The 18,883-nt window shown below is 52.1% G+C and overlaps 1 protein-coding gene across 4 annotated transcripts; it reads left to right on the top strand.

Moving 5' to 3' along the window:
- Window positions 1–10,140: 10,140 nt before the first annotated feature.
- Window positions 10,141–18,583, top strand: LOC310673909 (uncharacterized protein). 4 transcript variants are annotated; one of them, XM_083432728.1, is made up of 6 exons: window positions 10,141–10,280; window positions 13,467–13,673; window positions 13,781–13,919; window positions 15,338–15,480; window positions 16,240–16,292; window positions 17,392–18,583. In XM_083432728.1, exons 2-6 carry the CDS (start codon window positions 13,471–13,473, stop codon window positions 18,174–18,176), a joined length of 1,323 nt encoding a protein of 440 aa, XP_083288854.1. In that variant the 5' UTR covers window positions 10,141–10,280; window positions 13,467–13,470; the 3' UTR covers window positions 18,177–18,583. The 4 variants fall into 4 exon arrangements, with proteins under 4 accessions (XP_083288854.1, XP_083288852.1, XP_083288853.1 ...); XM_083432726.1 differs by having other exon boundaries at window positions 10,141–10,297; XM_083432727.1 differs by having other exon boundaries at window positions 10,141–10,706.
- Window positions 18,584–18,883: the final 300 nt, after the last annotated feature.

The raw sequence follows: 18,883 nt of genomic DNA, 5'->3' as shown, positions 1-18,883 counted from the left end.
AAACAATCCAAGTTTAAAATCAGTAGCCACTAGGCCCTTGACATAATGATAATATAATAATAATTTATTATTTATACCCTGCCCATCTGGATGGGTTTCCCCAGCCACTCTGGGCGGCTTCCAACTAAATATTAAAAACAGTACAGCATCAGACATTAAAAACTTCCCTAAAGAGGGCTGCCTTCACTTGTCTTTTAAAAGTAAAATAGTTGTTTATTGCTTTGACATCTGCTGGGAGGGCGTTCCACAGGGCAGGTGCCACTACCGAGAAGGCCCTCTGCCTGGTTCCCTGTAACCTTACTTCTCACAATGAGGGAACCGCCAGAAGGCCCTCGGCGCTGGATCTCAGTGTCCGGGCTGAACGATGGGGGTGGAGACGCTCCTTCAGGTATACAGGACCGAGGCCGTTTAGGGCTTTAAAGGTCAGCACCAACACTTTGAATTGTGCTCGGAAACGTACTGGGAGCCAATGCAGATCTCTCAGAACCAGTGTTATGTGGTCCCGGTGGCCACTCCCAGTCACCAGTCTAGCTTCCGCATTCTGGATTAATTGCAGTTTCTGGGTCACCTTTAAAGGTAGCCCCACGTAGAGCGTTATCTCCAAGCAGGAGATAACTAGAGCATGCACCACTCTGGCAAATAGTCCGCGGGCAGGTAGGGTCTTAGCCTGCGTACCAGGTGGAGCTGGTAGACAGCTGCCCTGGACACAGAATTAACCTGTGCCTCCATGGACAGCTGTGAGTCCAAAATGACTCCCAGGCTGCACACCTGGTCCTTCAGGGGCACAGTTACCCCATTCAGGACCAGGGAATCCCCCACACCCACCCGCCCCCTGTCCCCCAAAAACAGTACTTCTGTCTTGTCAGGATTCAACCTCAATCTGTTAGCCGCCATCCATCCTCCAACAGCCACCAGGCACTCACACAGGACCTTCACCGCCTTCACTGGTTCTGATTTAAAGGAGAGGTAGAGCTGGGTGTCATCCGCATACTGATGAACACCCAGCCCAAACCCCCTGATGATCTCTCCCAGCGGCTTCATATAGATATTAAAAAGCATGGGGGAGAGGATGGAACCCTGAGGCACCCCACAAGTGAGACCCCAGGGGTCTGAACACTCATCCCCCACCACCACTTTCTGGACACGGCCCAGGAGAAAGGAGCGGAACCACCGTATAACAGTGCCCCCAGCTCCCAGCCCCTCTAGATGGTCCAGAAGGATGTTATGGTCGATGGTGTCAAAGGCCGCTGAGAGATCCAGCAGAACTAGGAAACAGCTCTCACCTTTGTCCCTAGCCCGCCGGAGATCATAGAATCATAGAATCATAGAGTTGGAAGAGACCACAAGGGCCATCGAGTCCAACCCCCTGCCAAGCAGGAAACACCATCAGAGCACTCCTGACATATGGTTGTCAAGCCTCTGCTTAAAGACCTCCAAAGAAGGAGACTCCACCACACTCCTTGGCAGCAAATTCCACTGTTGAACAGCTCTTACTGTCAGGAAGTTCTTCCTAATGTTTAGGTGGAATCTTCTTTCTTGTAGTTTGGATCCATTGCTCCGTGTCCGCTTCTCTGGAGCAGCAGAAAACAACCTTTCTCCCTCCTCTATGTATCAACCAGCGCGACCAAGGCAGTTTCAGTCCCATGGTGAGGCCTGAATCCCGATTGGAAGGGATCCAAATGGTCCGCATCCTCCAGGCGTGCTTGGAGTTGTTTGGCAACCACCCGCTCAATCACCTTGCCCAAGAATGGTAAATTTGAGACTGGGTGATAGTTGGCCAAATTGGCTGGGTCTAAAGATGTTTTTTTAAGAAGCGATTTAATGACCACCTCTTTCAGCGGGTCTGGGAAGGCTCCCTCACAGAGGGAAGCATTCACCACCCCGCAGAGCCCATCGCCCAGCCCTTCCCGGCTCGCTTTTATCAGCCAGGATTGGCAAGATTCAAGGAGACAGGTGGTCGGTTTCACTTGTCCAAGCAGCCTGGCCACATCCTCGGAGGTAACAGATTGGAATTGATCCCATGTAACAGGACTAGACAGAACTCTAGCACTCTCCCACCCTGGCCCTGCTCCCACGGTGGAGTCTACCTCCTTCTGAATCTGAGCGACTTTATCTGCAAAAAACTTTGCAAAAGCATTGCAGGAGATCTTGACCATCATTGAAAACCTCCTGACAGCAGAGGGACACAGTAAAGGGATGGTATCCACAATATACAAAATATGGCTCCAAAATCCCACAAACCCCCTTGACACAATCAAAGAACAATGGGAAGATGACATAGACTATGAAATTAAGCCCACCTTTTAGGTCACTATCAGCCAAAAGAAGGGAACTCACTCTGAAACTCACCTGCAGGTGGTACTTAACACCCTGGAAACTGGCGCTGATATGCCCAGGATTTTAATGTTTGAAGTTTTATTCTGTTTTTAATGTTCTGTTGAAAGCCGCCCAGAGTTGCTCGGGAAACCCAGCCCGATGGGCGGGGTAGAAATAATAAATTTTTATTATTTTTTATTATTGGAAAAGCTACTGCCCCTCCACAGGCACATACCACCACATGTGGTGGGAATAACCTAAAATCCAACCCTTCTGGATAGCAGTTCTACAAAAGATATGCAAAAAAAACTAACAGGTATTAGAACTCACCCCAGAATTGGGCATACTGGACATCTTCCAAGATCGAAAAGACCACTCACATTATAGAGAGCTTATAACCTACCTACTCTCAACAGCCAGGAGCCTCCTAGCCAGACTAACTAAGGAGATAGTACAAGAATACTTGGCTAGTTTAGATGTATTCAAGTCTCCAGGGCCAGATGAACTGCATCCAAGAGTATTAAAAGAACTGGCAGATGTGATCTCAGAACCACTGGCAGTCATCTTTGAGAATTCCTGGAGAACAGGCGAAGTCCCGGCAGACTGGAGGAGGGCAAATGTTGTCCCTATTTTCAAAAAGGGGAAAAGAGAGGACCCAAATAATTACCGCCCAGTCAGTCTAACATCAATACCAGGGAAGATTCTGGAGCAGATCATTAAGCAAACAATCTGTGAGCACCTAGAAAGGAATGCTGTGATCACCAATAGTCAGCATGGATTTCTGAAAAATAAGTCATGTCAGACTAACCTGATCTCATTTTTTGACAGAATTACAAGCCTGGTAGATGAAGGGAACGCAGTGGATGTAGTCTACCTTGACTTCAGCAAGGCATTTGACAAGGTGCCCCATGATATTCTTGTAAAGAAGCTGGTAAAATGCGGTCTTGACTATGCTACCACTCAGTGGATTTGTAACTGGCTGACTGACCGGACCCAAAGGGTGCTCATCAATGGTTCCTCTTCATCCTGGAGAAGAGTGACTAGTGGGGTGCCACAGGGTTCTGTCTTGGGCCCGGTCTTATTCAACATCTTTATCAACGACTTGGATGATGGACTCAAGGGCATCCTGATCAAATTTGCAGATGACACCAAACTGGGAGGGGTGGCTAACACCCCAGAAGACAGGATCACACTTCAAAACGACCTTGACAGATTAGAGAACTGGGCCAAAACAAACAAGATGAATTTTAACAGGGAGAAATGTAAAGTATTGCACTTGGGCAAAAAAAATGAGAGGCACAAATACAAGATGGGTGACACCTGGCTTGAGAGCAGTACATGTGAAAAGGATCTAGGAGTCTTGGTTGACCACAAACTTAACATGAGCCAACAGTGTGACGCGGCAGCTAAAAAAGCCAATGCAATTCTGGGCTGCATCAATAGGAGTATAGCATCTAGATCAAGGGAAGTTATAGTGCCACTGTATTCTGCTCTGGTCAGACCTCACCTGGAGTACTGTGTCCAGTTCTGGGCACCACAGTTCAAGAAGGACACTGACAAACTAGAACGTGTCCAGAGGAGGGCAACCAAAATGGTCAAAGGCCTGGAAACAATGCCTTATGAGGATCGGCTAAGGGAGCTGGGCATGTTTAGCCTGGAGAAGAGGAGGTTAAGGGGTGATATGATAGCCATGTTCAAATATATAAAAGGATGTCACATAGAGGAGGGAGAAAGGTTGTTTTCTGCTGCTCCAGAGAAGCGGACACGGAGCAATGGATACAAACTACAAGAAAGAAGATTCCACCTAAACATTAGGAAGAACTTCCTGACAGTAAGAGCTGTTCGACAGTGGAATTTGCTGCCAAGGAGTGTGGTGGAGTCTCCTTCTTTGGAGGTCTTTAAGCAGAGGCTTGACAACCATATGTCAGGAGTGCTCTGATGGTGTTTCCTGCTTGGCAGGGGGTTGGACTCGATGGCCCTTGTGGTCTCTTCCAACTCTATGATTCTATGATTCTATGATTCTATGATTCAGACACTGGAGGGACCTGTCAGGAATAAACATGGACCAAAGGTATCAAATTGTATGGGAAATGGTCTTGCTAGAAAAGATAACCAATAAACTGAAACGGACCTGGGGACAAATAGAAGAGGACGCCTTCACCCCAGTATGGCTCATCTTTATCACATCCACAGCCCACCAGGACAACAAGAAGAATCCACTGACAGCATAGGAATCAATCCGGCTTACCTGATCCAACAAGCCCCCCCCCCCAAACAAGCCCCACTGCAAACAACCACAGACAACCAACCCCACCCTGCCCCCCAACACCTCTCACTACCAAGGAAATGTAATAAACAAATGGAAAGAGACCCTACCCAGTTGACGCTGACACAAAACCCCACACTTACACTATATAAATGAATGTACCATAAGCCTCCCCACCCCACCCCTCCGCCCTCTTCCTCCCCAACCTTGTTCTATATTCAACACTCCTGTCTTTCCACAAATGTAACTGATCTGGAAGAAAGACTGTACAACCTGAAAAAAAGAGACAAGGCATGTACTTTTGTAAACCAAGAACGTCTTTAATAAAAAGAAAAATCTCGTGCCTGCACCGCATCATGTGCTCAGTTATGCGGGACACGGCCAATATTTTATTCCAGTGCCCCCCCCCCGGTGGCCCATCAGGGGCCCCAAAGGGAGCTGGGCCAGGAGGTCTGGAGCCCCGGAGCCTCGCGGCCTCGAACTGGGCGCGCCAGTAGGGCTGGGGGCCGCCAGGAGCCAGGAGGGAGCGGGCCAGTAGGGCTGGGCGGGCTCCGAGGCGGCGAGGGGGCCCTGCTCTTGGACGAGGGCAGGTCCCCTCCCGGAACGGGCGCCATTTGGGGAGAGGCGCGGAGGCAGCGGACCTCTCTCGGCCCCAAGGCGCCATCTTAGCAGAGGCACGGTGCGCGGGAAACGCGTCGAAGAGAGGGCGGGTAAGGCGCCGCCGCCATCTTGGGCGAGGGCACGGCGCCTGCCGGAATGAGCGCCATCTTAGGAGAGGCAGGGCGGGCGGGCGGTGGGCTCTCTCCTCCGCAAGTGCTGCCTCCCGGGCGCCACCGTGGCGTAGATATAGGCGGCTAAGTGGCCGTCTTGGGCCCCCTCAGTGGCCGGAGCAGCCCAGAGAGACTGCCTCTGAACTTGGAGGCTCCACGGAAGCAGCGCCGCCCGCAGCTTCGCCCGCCACTCCCGGGCGGGGAGGGGGCCTGTCGAGCTCGCAGAAAACTACAACTCCCGTAGCCTGGGCGTCCCCAAAGGATTCTGGGAGCTGTAATTTGAGGGAAGACCCTGATTCCCCTTGCAGATCCCTGAAGGCAACCTGGGAACTGTAGTTTCCTATGTGGGCAGAGAATATTCCCTGCAGCCTTTCCCAAGGGGACTCCAGGAGTTGTACTTCTGAGAGGGTCTCCTGGACACCCTGAGCAAGCTACAGTTCCCAGCATGCTGGGGACTACTGCTTGCTCAGGGCATTGAGGGTTGTGATACCCTGCGCAGAACTACGGTTCCCAAAACAGGTCTAAAAGCCCATTCCTCTTCCTAGATAACTCTGGGAACTGTAGCTCGGTGGGGGAAGCAGCCCTTGGTGTCCTAACTAAACTATAGTTCCCACGATTTCTGCCAAATGATCCTGGGAATTGTAGTTCAGGGAAGGGAACTAGCAGCCTCCAAACAACTCCTGGCGCCCTGAACAAACTACAGTTGCCAGGACTTTCCCAAAGCATCCTGGTAGCCCACTCTGGTAAGTGCAGTTCCTTTGGGGGTAAATCACAAACTCCCAGCACCCTGAATATGCATCATTCTGCATTTCCCTTTGGACTTGTCACTAGATGGAGCCAGAGGAGGGACAGAGGACTGGCCCCTGTGCAACAGTTTTGTTTTCTTTCCCTGCAGGCCTCCCAGCTGTCTGGATTTCTTCCACCACCACCCTCATAAAAAAACACGGATTTTTAAAAGATGCATGAAATAAAGAGTAATATATTTACGTGGTCCATGAAATCAATTTGGAACTTCAGACTTTGTGTGGGCACAAACAAGATCTCCAACTCATCCATTCAGACATGACGTTTTCCCCTCCCTGTGTGTGCAGGCGGATGTGAAATGACTCCCAGCTCAGTTTTTAAAAAAATGTGTCATAAATTCAGCCCCAAGAGAGGCATTCAATCAAATCTCTATACTTTTAAAAGAAGTGGAAAACAATAATTTTGTGGCTAAGAAAAATGATCTGTTTCCTTTTTGTCCTCCTGGAACAACTCAGCCAAGCCACTTCTCAGAGGGACTCATTACCATCTCTCACCTGTGTCAGGAAGGAGGTGGAGACAATAAATAAGCTCTTGGGGATCCATTAAATTAAATCCACCAAATGCAGAAGTTACCACAAAGAAATACACAAGCATGATTTCTTTGAATGCAGCATAGAAGGAAACAAACTGGTTACAGGTCAAATCAGAATTTAATGTGAAAAAAAATTCTCTTTATTTAATAAATTATCCTAGCTAAAGAGCAGCTACTAATATTACAGTTGACATAGTTCTAGAATCAAAACAGCCAGCCTTCTGTACTGCTCTGCAAAAACACCTTATAAACATATTTTGCCAGGGAGGTGAACGGATGGGGGGCGGGGGGGCGGGAATGACCACAGCATGCAGAGCAGGCTTAGAACTTGCACTACATTTAACTGTATTTACAAAGTCAAATTTGCAATCTTTCTTATTCCGAAACGCTCAGGATCTCATACAACATGATATTAATAACAACATTATACATACACATATACATATTTTTTTAAAAAAAAACCCAACATTTTGAGCACAGCAATTTAAGTTTGCTTTCCTTTTGTTACCAGAAAGGCCAAAGCAGCACAACCTGTCTTCTTATAAGGCTGTTCTCAAGGACTTAGCATCTGCTGGTTGCAGTACATGGTGAATCGAAACTACAAAGAGGCACAGCAGGACAAAGGGGCCGGCTGATCAAAAAGATGTTGACAATCTAAGACGACAAAGTGCCCAAGTGACAGCTGAGCAGATCACCGGAGGCAGACTTACTTTTTATCCTTCTCCTTTGACCAAAAAATAAATACAATTGGGGGGGGGGGGCTTGTAGCATAGCTCACAAAACAAAAGCAAGACAGTCTCTTGCACTCGGGCTTACCATCTAAAAATACATGACACAAAATGAAAATGTATTTGTGGGGTGGGGAAGCAAACAGAAAATATTTTTTTTGTTACAAAGTTCCTACAGTGACCAGCTGGAAAGGAAACACCACAGAAAGACCTGAATACATCCACCTGCTTCTGTGCCAAACTCACTGGCAGAGGCTCTCCACTAGGGTTACATACTGTGTGAGGCGAGGCAGGTATAATAATAATAAATAATAATAATAATAATAATAATAATAATAATAATGATTCATTTATACCCCACCCATCTGGCTGGGTTTCCCCAGCCACTCTGGACGGCTTCCAACAAAACATTAAAAACACAATAACACACCAGACATTAAAAACTTCCCTAAACAGGACTGCCTTCAGATGTCTTCTAAAAGGCAGATAGTTGTTTATTTCCTAACTGAGGAAAGGGCCTCTTCGCTGGTGTGGAGTGTTTCTGCTCATGGAGCTTGCTTGGCTCCTAATCTGGAATCTCTTCAGTGCCAGGAAAAGACTCATCTTTTAAAGTCCTAAGTATATTTTAACTACATCTTTCTTGATGGCTGTTTTACAGTCAATTTGCGTTTCCTTGTCTTGCATTGATTTTATTGTTGATTGTATTTCATTATGAGCTATCCCAAGTGTCATTAAGAACGGCATACTAAAATACAGCAACCAAAAGCCAAATATTGCAATGTCTCTCCAACTTCAAAAAGGAGACTATAGGCGAAATCCAACATCTCAGGATAAAAATCAATAGAGAGCTGAAAAGAGAAAGAGAGACCACAGCAAAGGGAATGCCAAAAATAATCAACTGGTGGGACTTATCCCTCCAAATGAAACAAATTGTAACTTGTATTGAATATACAGTGGTACCTCGGGTTAAGTACTTAATTCGTTCCGGAGGTCCGTTCTTAACCTGAAACTGTTCTTAACCTGAAGCATCACTTTAGCTAATGGGGCCTCCTGCTGCCACTGCGCCGCTGCCGCAGGATTTCTGTTCTCATCCTGAAGCAAAGTTCTTAACCTGAAGCACTATTTCTGGGTTAGCGGAGTCTGTAACCTGAAGCATATGTAACCTGAAGCGTATGTAACCCGAGGTAACACTGTATTCTCATACAAGAGTGACTTACAGTGTAGCTAAGCTATATAAAGGAGATGGGGAAAGTTGCTTTTGTCCTTGTTACCTAGAAGCACAGGCACTCCTTAGCAGGGGGCCATGCCCCTCTTGTGGTGGCCGAGTGGCACCTGACATGCTCCCAATTCCATCTCTGGCCTCTCCAGGAAGAACTGTCTGCCAGTCAGTGTTGACAGTGACTAGCTTGAAGGAGGAGTGCTTGGACTCAGCACAGGGCAAATTCCTGTTTTTCTGTGTAATCACATTCTGGGCAGCACTCCAAATTGCAGTGACCCTTCTTGGCTAGGAAAAATGCAATTCCACCCCCAACAGGTGCTTTGGGGGAGGGTCTGAGAAATGATGCCTCAATCCCTTGCAACAAGAGTGCATGCACTATAAGCTAAAGCGGCAGAGAAGAAAGTTCTTCAGAACAACAACAAAAGAGATACAGCTGTCCTAAGTAAGTCTAGGTGATTTTCCCTGCAGTTGGAGAGTGGGGCAGCCAGGCCTTGAATGCAATCAGGAAGGAGCCCTGTGCCAGAGAGCTCAAAACATTCCCCGTGTCTCTAGGAGATGAAGACAGGAGAAGCACTGGGTAATGAATGTGGAGTTTAAATAATTAGGACAAGGAAACCTTTGGCAAGCTCACTTAGCGAAAAGCACTCCGTATTAGGCACAAGGAAGGAAGGATGCGGAAAGAGTGCTCTGCCAGGCTGCTCAGAACCAGGTTTGAAGGCCAGCTCAGTGGCAATGCAGGGCAAAGAGGTGGGGGGGGGGCACCGTGGGAAAGGAGCGACATGGAGCAAGAGAGAATAAAAGCAGCCGAATTTCTATTGTTTGGGGCGGCCTCTTTGGAGCAGGAGCCCAGAGGAGACGCCCCTCAATGCACTGTTGACTCCGCTCTAATAAAACAAAGTCGCACCCTCGTGCCTGTTGTCCGGCCTCTCTCTCTTGGGGATTAAGGGTCCCTCCAAAGAAGAATCGGGGAGTTCCCCCCTCATTTGTCTAACAATTCCCACGCAATGCTTCACTACCAACTCCTACAACTTGCTGCCCGTGCCGCGTGCCCTTTTATTTTCTTTTAAACAACAGAATTCTCCTATTTTATATCAGCCAGTTTCTTTCAAGCAGCTGAATTTGCTAATGTCTGTGGATAAATCTCCCCAGACAACCAGGGCCTCTGGAAGACGGCAGGGGAGATTATCACCCCCCCCCCCTTCAAATTCAGAACAGTTTCCAAGCGACTAAGAGAAGAGAGAGTCTGGCTGCTGCGCAAGGAACCTGCTCCCTCGTTGCTCTCACCCAAAAACAATGTAACAACTAATTTAAAAAAGCTCGGACAGCATTACAGCTCATTTACAAAAATGCAAGCGGCTTCCAAGCAGCAGCCCGGCGGCCGCGCGCTCCGCCCTGGAGTCAAAGGGCGCCTCGCCCTGCCCTTTATAGCCCCGTCCCCGTGGGCGCGGCCTGTGGGGAGGGAGGCGTCCAAGGGCGGGGACAAGACGCCTCCGCCTCGCCCCCCCCCCCAAGCCGAGGAGCCCCGGGAGAGCGGGAGACCCCCGCCGCCTGCCCAGCCCGACCTGCCGCAGTCCGCGAGGCTCTCCAGAGACTCTAACTTGCAACGTCGAGGATAATTAGAAGTACAAAGCCGCTGGTTGTGAAGGCGCTTCCTCGGCCCAAGTGAGCAGGGCGCCGCCGGGTGCTGCCTGGCTCTAGCGGAGCTCCGCAGGGTCCGAGGGGGCGGAGGGGCGAAGGGAAAGGAAGCCGAGGACGGGGCGGGCTCCCGGGATGCCCCTTTGGACACACTCAAGGAAATCTGTCCTTTAGAGGCAAGACTAGGGGGAAACACGAAAGAGGGGCCTGGAGGAAGAATTCGGCAGGTCGAGGGCGGGGCGGGGCCGCCGCTGCTCCGCCTGCCCCCCCCCGCCCCGTCCCTCCCTGGGCTTGACCAAAGGTGCCTCCGCGCCGCCTTCGCCCACTTCCGACGGCAGAGCAGCCCCCGCGGCGGAGAGCGAGCGAGCGAGCGACCCCGCCAGCAGCGCCGCCCGCCCTCCGAGGGGCTTCGGCCACCCTCCGCCCCGCCGAGAAGGTAGGGGACAGAGCCAGACCCGCTCCGAGGGCAGAGCCGGGCGGCCGGGCGAGAGGGGCGCCGGCGTCGGGGGCGGGATTGGCGCGGTCTCCTGAACAGGGCAGCCCCGAGCAGCGGCGGAGAGAAGCGGCCTGGGCTCGGGAAGCGCGGACTAGTGGGGGCGCCGACGAGGCGGGGAGACCCGAGCGCCGCCGAGAGGGGCTGACTGGGGGTGGGCGGGGCGCCTTCAACTGCTTACGATTTTTTATTAAATGTCGATCGCGCCCTTCGTCGGAAGATCACAGGTCAGTTTGCAGGGGGTTGGCCTAGATGACCCTGGGGGGTCCCGTCCAACTCTAAGATTCTATACAAGCACAACATAGTATAATCATAGAATCATAGAGTTGGAAGAGACCACAAGGGCCATGGAGTCCAATCCCCTGCCAAGCAGGAAACACCATCAGAGCACTCCTGACATATGGTTGTCAAGCCTCTGCTTAAAGACCTCCAAAGAAGGAGACTCCACCACACTCCTTGGCAGCAAATTCCACTGTCGAACAGCTCTTACTGTCAGGAAGTTCTTCCTAATGTTTAGGTGGAATCTTCTTTCTTGTAGTTTGGATCCATTGCTCCGTGTCCGCTTCTCTGGAGCAGCAGAAAACAACCTTTCTCCCTCCTCTATGTGACATCCTTTTATATATTTGAACATGGCTATCATATCACCCCTTAACCTCCTCTTCTCCAGGCTAAACATGCCCAGCTCCCTTAGCCGTTCCTCATAAGGCATCGTTTCCAGGCCTTTGACCATTTTGGTTGCCCTCCAGTTTGTCAGTGTCCTTCTTGAACTGTGGTGGCCAGAACTGGACACAGTATTCCAGGTGAGGTCTGACCAGAGCAGAATACAGTGGCACTATTACTTCCCTTGTGCCACTCTTGTAGTAATAAAAATAATAAATACCCCCCCCCCCCGCGCACATTTAAAAGACCAGAGGTTATTCAGCAGCCTGCATGGCAAGGTGTGGCTAGATGCCCCTGGGGGGTCCCGTCCAACTCTCCCATTCCATGAGTCTGGCGTTTCCACCAGGTGCCTAATGGTGTTTCTCTGGCTTCAGGTTTCACAGCGCAGCTCAGACAGTGTCGGGAAGGGGGGGCAGACACAGCCCACTTGTTTACCCTTTGGTCACCCCCATGCAAGGGGGCACAGTGAGGGGGGGAGCTCCAGCACAGGCCCCTCTTGCCCTGGCAGGCCCAGCCTGGCACCCTCCTCCCTGTCTGCTCTTTGGCACCCTGCAGCCCTCTGGAGACTGAGTGGGATTGGCTGGAAGGAGCTGCCGCAGTTTGGCCCCTGCCAGGCCCCAGCCATCCAGATCCGGTTTCTGGGGACTTTTGCCCCTTGGGCTTTTCAAGCGGATCTCTGCCCGGTCCCTGGAATCGGCTCCATTCCATTGCTCCTTCCCAAGCAGCTTGGACAGCACCCAGTCCAGGCAGTGGCAGCGTTTCCTTGGCAGAGGTCATTGCATTCCCCTTGCTTTTTCTCAGTTTGGCTTTGACCACTTACTCCTGACGAAGTCTTCTGTGCCAGGGGAGACAAACGAGGCGCTGACCCGCTTGCTTGGCTGTCCCCTCACGCTTCCCCAGCTGCCTGCCAACTCCACACAGAGTTGAGTTGGAAGGGATCCCAAGGGCCATCTAGTCCAGGCCCAGCAACGAAGGCATCTCAGCTAACACCCTCCCATCCAAAGACAAGGAAATGAACAGCTATCTGACTGCTAGAGGACACCTGAAGGCAGCCCTGTATCAGGAGGTTTTTTAACGTTTGAGGTTTACTATGTTTTATATGTACTGTAAGCCACTCAGAGTGTCTGGGGAAACCCAGCCAGATGGGTGGGGTGTAAATAAAATAATAAATAAATAAAAACGTAAATAAATAAATAACGCAAGCAAGCATCCATGACAGATGGTCACTTAACCTCTGCTTAGAAACCTCCAAGGAAGGAGAGTCCACAACCTCTTGTGAGAGTCTGTTCCACTGTTGAGCAGCTCTTACTGTCAGAAAATTCTTCCTGATGTTTGGTTGGACTCTCCTTCTTGTAACTTGAAGTCATTGGATCAGGTCCTCCAGAGCAGGAGAAAACAGGCTTTCCCCCTCTTGGGCTCCTGGATCCCTGCCAAGCACAGGATGGGGCCTGTTGGGCAGCAAGCGGCTGCTTAGTATCTTGGCTTTCTTATCAAATGCAGGCAAGCTGCTGCTTCTTCTTCTTGAGTTAAAAGCATCATACTTTTTTAAAACAAAATTGTTTGGTTTTTCAAATTACAGTTTTACCATCAGATATCCAACATACAACATACAGACAAGATCCCAGAGAATCTCCTGGGCTCCCCTCCTCTCCTTTGTGGATCCGATTGTTAATCATTTCCTCCTGCATCTTTTATAATAATCCAAATCTTTTACATCTCCATTATATCCAAAATTCACCATTAAACTACAAGTGTAGTCAAATGCAGGCAAGCTTCTAGTCCTCATAGAAGTTGACCTGCATTGGACATGGCAGTGTGCAGGACGCAAAGCACTGGCCTTTTTCTCGTGGCACTTCGTCTCTACAAAACACTCCACCAAACCTCAGACGCCGCAGTTGATGGCCTGAGGGGGCACCCGGCCGCCTCTTGGGGGTCTGTCCCTGGGAACACTCTTGTGAATGGAGAGGAGGCGCCCTCCCCTTCTTGCTGTGGGGCCAGCCAAGTGCAGGTTTCATCTCCCCTTCTCTCCCTCTCCTCCTCCAGCAAGATGGCGTCACAGAAGCTGCAGGTGGCCGTGGTTGGGGCTGGGGCTGCTGGTCTTTGCGTTGCCCGCCACATCCTTGCCTCGCCCGAGACGTTTGCTCCTCCCGTGGTGTTCGAAGCCTCTGGCTGCCTGGGAGGCACCTGGGTTTACTTGGAGGAAGAGACTGAGGGGCGGCCCACTCACTCCAGCATGTACCGGGACCTCAGGTAGCCACCCGGGGACATGGCCCCCTCTTTCACCCCCATGTGTGTGTCTTGGGTCCCTGGGAGGCAAGGGAGCTCATCCTGCGGCTGCGTCCTGTTCCCCCTCCCAGGACCAACCTGCCCAAGGAGGTGATGGCCTTTCCTGACTTCCCCTTTGACCCGGCGCTGCCTTCCTTCCTCCACCACTCGGATGTGCTGGCCTACCTGGAAAGCTACGCGGAGCATTTTGGGGTCTACGACCACATCCAGGTGAGACTCAGGTGGGGTGGCGGCGCTTGAGTCTGTTACTGGGAAATTGGAGGGGGGTGAGAGACCTCCCCACCATGAGCCTTGCCTCACCACAAGGCAAGGACAGGGGGTCTTCGCTGCACATTACCCAAACCTCATTCATTTAGGTTCAGAACTCCATTCACAAAGTGCCTGTCTAATCATAAACTCCAGATCCCTGATAGCAGCCCCTAATGCTTAGAAAATTAAGAGCAACAAACTGTGGTACCTCGGTTTTCAAACGTCTCCATTGACAAATATTTTGGTTTTCGAATGCTGTCAACCTGGAAGTAGATGCTTCAGTTTTCGAACATGCCTTGGAAGTCAAACGTGCCACACGGCTTCCGTTTTGAGTTTTCTGTTTTGAGGATTCCATTTTGAGTTTTCGGTTTTCGAATGTTTCAGAACTTGAATGGTCTTCTGGAATGGATTACGTTCGAAAACTGAGGTACCACTGCATCTGCAAAGGCATCTGCAAGGGAAGCTCGGCTCAATTTGCAGGAGGAGCCCATGACTCCGCTCTGAGCCCCAGGTCTCCAACAAAGGAAAACAGGGAAAGTGCCAGAACCAAATGTCGCAATTCACTGAAAAATGTATCTATGTACTGGCTTGCTGGGAAAACTTTAGAAATTCATAAGAAATTACTTGTATCAATCTTCTCAGTTCCAGTGCATGTAGGACCCAAGGTATAAGGGGAGGGGTGAGAGAGCCCACCATAATCCCTGGGATGTACAGTCACTCCGCAGGGCTTTCCCAAGGAGTCATGACCCCAAAGAGTGTCAGACTGAGTGTCAGACTCAATCACAATGCCTACCTGCCCCATAATGGGATGAAGGGGTGTATTTGACTTGACTCAGGGGCCAGAGAACTATAGTTGAGTGACGGGGCAGGCCTGGATCTCAGGTTCTACCTGAGCCGCCACCTTTTCTGTGACATATCTATGATGTCTGGATGATGTAGGTCAGAGGGAGGCCACAGCAGCAAGGACTCAGGATCTCTTTTTGGTCCAACATAAAGAGTACCCCTGAGCATGTGGCATTTCTCTGGCCACTAAGAACCTAAGAAGAGCCCGCAGGATCAGGCCAATGGCCCATCTCATCCAGCATCCTGTTCTCACAATGCCTGAACAGGATCCGAGCACAAGAGCTTGGAATAGGCAGTCCCCATACATCTGGGGCAGGGACTCTCAGGCAGGCCATGCCCCACCATCTTGTGTCAGAAATGAAGAGCTGCCTGGCATCTCCAGGGGTTCAGCGGGAGCCTCTCCAAGCTTGTTCCAGAGCTGTGGCTTCTCTGGTCCCAGCAAGGAGTTCCTCTGCCCCCCAGAGGCCTTTCCCTGCCCACTGCTGGGTCTCCGCTGGCCCCCTCCCTGCCTGAGGGCCTTCTTCTCCCTCCTGCAGTTCCGGAGTGAGGTGAGCCACATCCGGCCTGTGTCCAGCAGCGAGGGCCAGCCAGGGGGCTGGGAGGTCACAGCCACACAGCAGGGGCCAGAGACAACCCAGAAAGTCACAAAGCACTTTGATGCCGTCATGGTCTGCACTGGGTGAGTTCCGCAATGAAAGTCAAAATCCCTTTGGCCCTGTGCCCGGGGAGGGGGAAGCGTGACTTGGCAGCAGGAGCTGCAGAAATCATGGCAAGGAAAGTGTGAGTTAGCTGCACCCTGAGGCTTCTTTACCCGTGTCCTGCATCAGTCAGGCCTCCTATGGTCTCTGTCCTTTCTGGGTGTAGACAAGCAGGGATGGGGTCAAAAGGGACAAGAAAGAGGGTCCGAGGAGGGGAGGTGAAAGGGGTTGGGTGTGCTTTGCCTGGAAAGGAAAAGACCAAGCAGGGGACATGATCACACAAGAGGGCTAGAGTGTTGCTTGGGGGGGGGGGCATGGCAAAACGCCTTGATGGTAAGAGTCCTAGGACAACCAGTTACTGAGATGGGGGTGCCCTCACTGGAGGTCTTTCAAGCAGAGTCTTGGGATTCCTTTGCTCTGGATTCTCAACACTGAGCGGGGGGGGGGGGGGGTGCAGTCATAGAATCACAGAATGGTAAAGTTGGAAGGGATCCCAAGGGTCATCTAGTCCAACCTCATGCAATGCAGGAATCTCATTGGCTGATGTCAAGTGCCCAAGGTGGCTGGAACTGGCTGGGCTGTGGGGAGGGCCAGGGACCATTTTCAGGACCTCCCCCCTTCCCAATTTTATCAGGCAGTGGCAATCATGTTCTCTTAGTCTCTGGGAACCAATCAGGGCAGAGGTGGGGGCAGGGGTGGGACATGGCTGGTCATGTGCCCTGACAATCCTGTTTTTGCAGCCATTATGCCAACCCATTCATCCCTCCCATTCCTGGCCTGGACAGCTTTCAAGGTAAGGACCAAGGAGGAGCTCTGAGGCAGCAGCCTGGCCAGGCTAAAGGGGGCTCTTCCGATGTCACCCCCCCATCCCGTTTCCCACAGTGGCCAGCCAGGGCCAAGCAGGGCCTGAAGGCCAGCTCTCCCCCCCTTTCTCCCCAGTAGCTGACCTTCACAGGTAGACTGCTGTGGAAGCTGAAGGCTCTGTACAGCTGACCCGACTAAGAGCCAGTGGTGGGAAGGTCCTCTTTAAAGCTGAGGGCAGGTCTTCTTGTTGCCAGTTCTGCAAATTTGCCTTGTGTGGATAAGCCGTTCCTTTTGTCTGTCCAGAGTCTCCTTCTGGTGGTCACATTTTTAATATTATTATTATTAATAATTTATTATTTATACCCCACCCATCTGGCTGGGTTTCCCCAGCCACTCTGGGCAGCTTTCAACAAAACACTAAAATACAATAACCTATTAAACATTAAAAGCTTCACTAAACAGGGCTGCCTTTAGAAGTCTTCTAAAGCCTTTTCTGTGGTGGCTCCCCGATTGTGGAGTGCCTCTCCCCAGGGAGGCTTGCCTGGTACCATCATTACATGCCTTAAGGCGCCAGGCAAAAACATTCCTCTTTGTCCCGATCTTTAGCCATTAAATAATCTAGGGCCTGTTGCCGTTATTCGAATTTGTATTCTTATTCATTAAATTTGTATACCCCCCTGTACTCCTCAGGGCGGTTACAACATAAAATCGCAATATGAAAACACAAAACCCACAATAAAAACAAAAGCCCCCTCCCCCTGTTAAAGGTGGGGGAACTCTTCTTACGGTTATCTTATTGTTGTGCTGCCTATTACTAGCCTTTCTGTTCTCTTCTTCTTATGATGCTTCCTAAAATCTATTCTGAATGTTGCACTCCACCCTGGGATCTGTCCATAAACGGTGGACTATCCTAATTTGGGGTTGCGGAGCAGGTGGGGATGCCCTGGCCAGGGGAGGGGAAGGGGGCTGGAGCGCCCGAGGAGCTGTGGGCTGCCCTGCGGGCGAGAGAAAGCTGCTCGCGGGCGGGGGAGCCATGCCCTTCCCGCAGCACCCACCCACCCCTGCCTGCCTTTTGCTCTCCTCTCCAGGCCGCCTCCTGCACAGCCACTCCTACCGGCGCCCGGAGCCCTTTGCCGGGCAGAGGGTGGTGCTGGTGGGCGCCGGCCCCTCCGGAGTCGACCTGGCGCTGCAGCTGGCCCCTCTGGCGGCGCGGGTGGTGCTGAGCCACCAGGGCCCCCCGGTCCGCGGGCTGCCCCGGGACGTGCTGCAGGTTCCCCCTCTGGCTCGGGTGTCGGCGGAGACGGTGGTGCCCAGGGACGGCTCTGCGCTGCCGGCCGACGCCTTGATCCTCTGCACGGGCTACCAATACCGCTTCCCCTTCCTGGATCTGGCGCAGCTGGGCTTGCGGGAGACGGAGTACGGGCTGGGGCCCCTGTACCGGCACCTGCTGGCCCCCCGGCACCCGTCGCTGTTCCTGGTCGGCGTCTGCCAGCAGATCTGCCCCTTCCCGCATTTCCACTGCCAGGCGCTCTTCGCCCTGGCGGTGCTGAAGGGCGGCTGCCCGCTGCCCTCCGCCGCCGAGATGGAGGCCGATGCCCAAGCGCAGCTGGACCGGCACCTGCGCCAGGGGGGTCTGGCGCGGCACTTCCTTCGCCTCCGGGCCCAGCAGTGGAGCTACGCGGAGGAGCTGGCCCACCTCGCAGGGTTCCCCCCGCTCCCGCCGGCGGTGCGAGAGATCTATGAAGCGACGCGCGCCAGCCGTGCCCAGGATGTGAGCACGTACCGCGGAAGGAACTACCGGCTGTTGGGCCCAGATGCCTGGGAGGTCGTGCAAGGAGAGGCCGGGGATGCAGAAGGAGGGCCTCTCTTTTGAAAGCCGACCAGCCAGGGGCCATCAGCGCCACCATCTTGTGGCAGGGAGTTCCACAGATTAGCCAGAGCATTAGACGACTATGCTGCTGGCCAGTTCCGTCGGGAGACCCACCACCAAATTAGGGTGTTTGGGGAAATGGAAGGAAATGTCGCTTGGCCAATGGGCGGGTGGGCAGCCTCTTGGGGGGGGGGCTTGCCAAGGAGGGTGGTGGCAGCCTTGCGAGGGAGGCTGGGCCCAGAGCACAGGAGCCTTGCGCATCCTGGGAGGGGGTCGTGGCCGCCCACTTGCCTTCTCCTTTCTGAGGGGTGAATGGGGAGCCCTGCCTGCCAGTGCCTTAGGCAGACGAATCACAAGCTGTTTCCCATGTTACTTCCGAAGAAGCAGGAGAATAAAAGGACTGTCATGTGCTCTGTCTGCAACTGAATTTATTTCTCATTTAATCTCAAAGTGGTTTAGGGCAGAGATGGGCTGCTCTTTGGGCTGGGAAAGGACAAGCCATCTCAGGATTTTCAGGGTGCGGGATCAAGACCGCCCTCACCCCCTGGAGGAGGCCAACCGGAGGTGGAGCTGGAGCCAATGGCAGGCAGAGCCAACCCCTCCCCCCCCCAGCTGAGATCTACAGCCCAGACAGAGGAGGAGGACAGGCAGCGCCACACTCTGGCCTGGTTGCTGGGAAGGCAGACAGAGGTTGGTGTGGGACAGGAGAG

The sequence above is a fragment of the Podarcis tiliguerta genome (assembly GCF_965153285.1).
Source record: "Podarcis tiliguerta genome assembly, chromosome: 3".
Classification (NCBI taxonomy): Eukaryota; Metazoa; Chordata; class Lepidosauria; order Squamata; family Lacertidae; genus Podarcis; species Podarcis tiliguerta.
Note: the sequence above shows the minus strand (reverse complement) of the source record. Positions and strands in the feature narration are given on the sequence as shown.

Coding starts and splice junctions, on each gene's coding strand:
- LOC310673909 (XM_083432728.1), top strand. CDS start 13,471: ATGGCGTCACAGAAGCTGCAGGTGGCCGTGGTTGGGGCTGGGGCTGCT. Junction 13,920..15,337: donor GGGTCTACGACCACATCCAG/GTGAGACTCAGG, acceptor TCCCTCCTGCAG/TTCCGGAGTGAGGTGAGCCA. Junction 16,293..17,391: donor TGGCCTGGACAGCTTTCAAG/GTAAGGACCAAG, acceptor TCTCCTCTCCAG/GCCGCCTCCTGCACAGCCAC.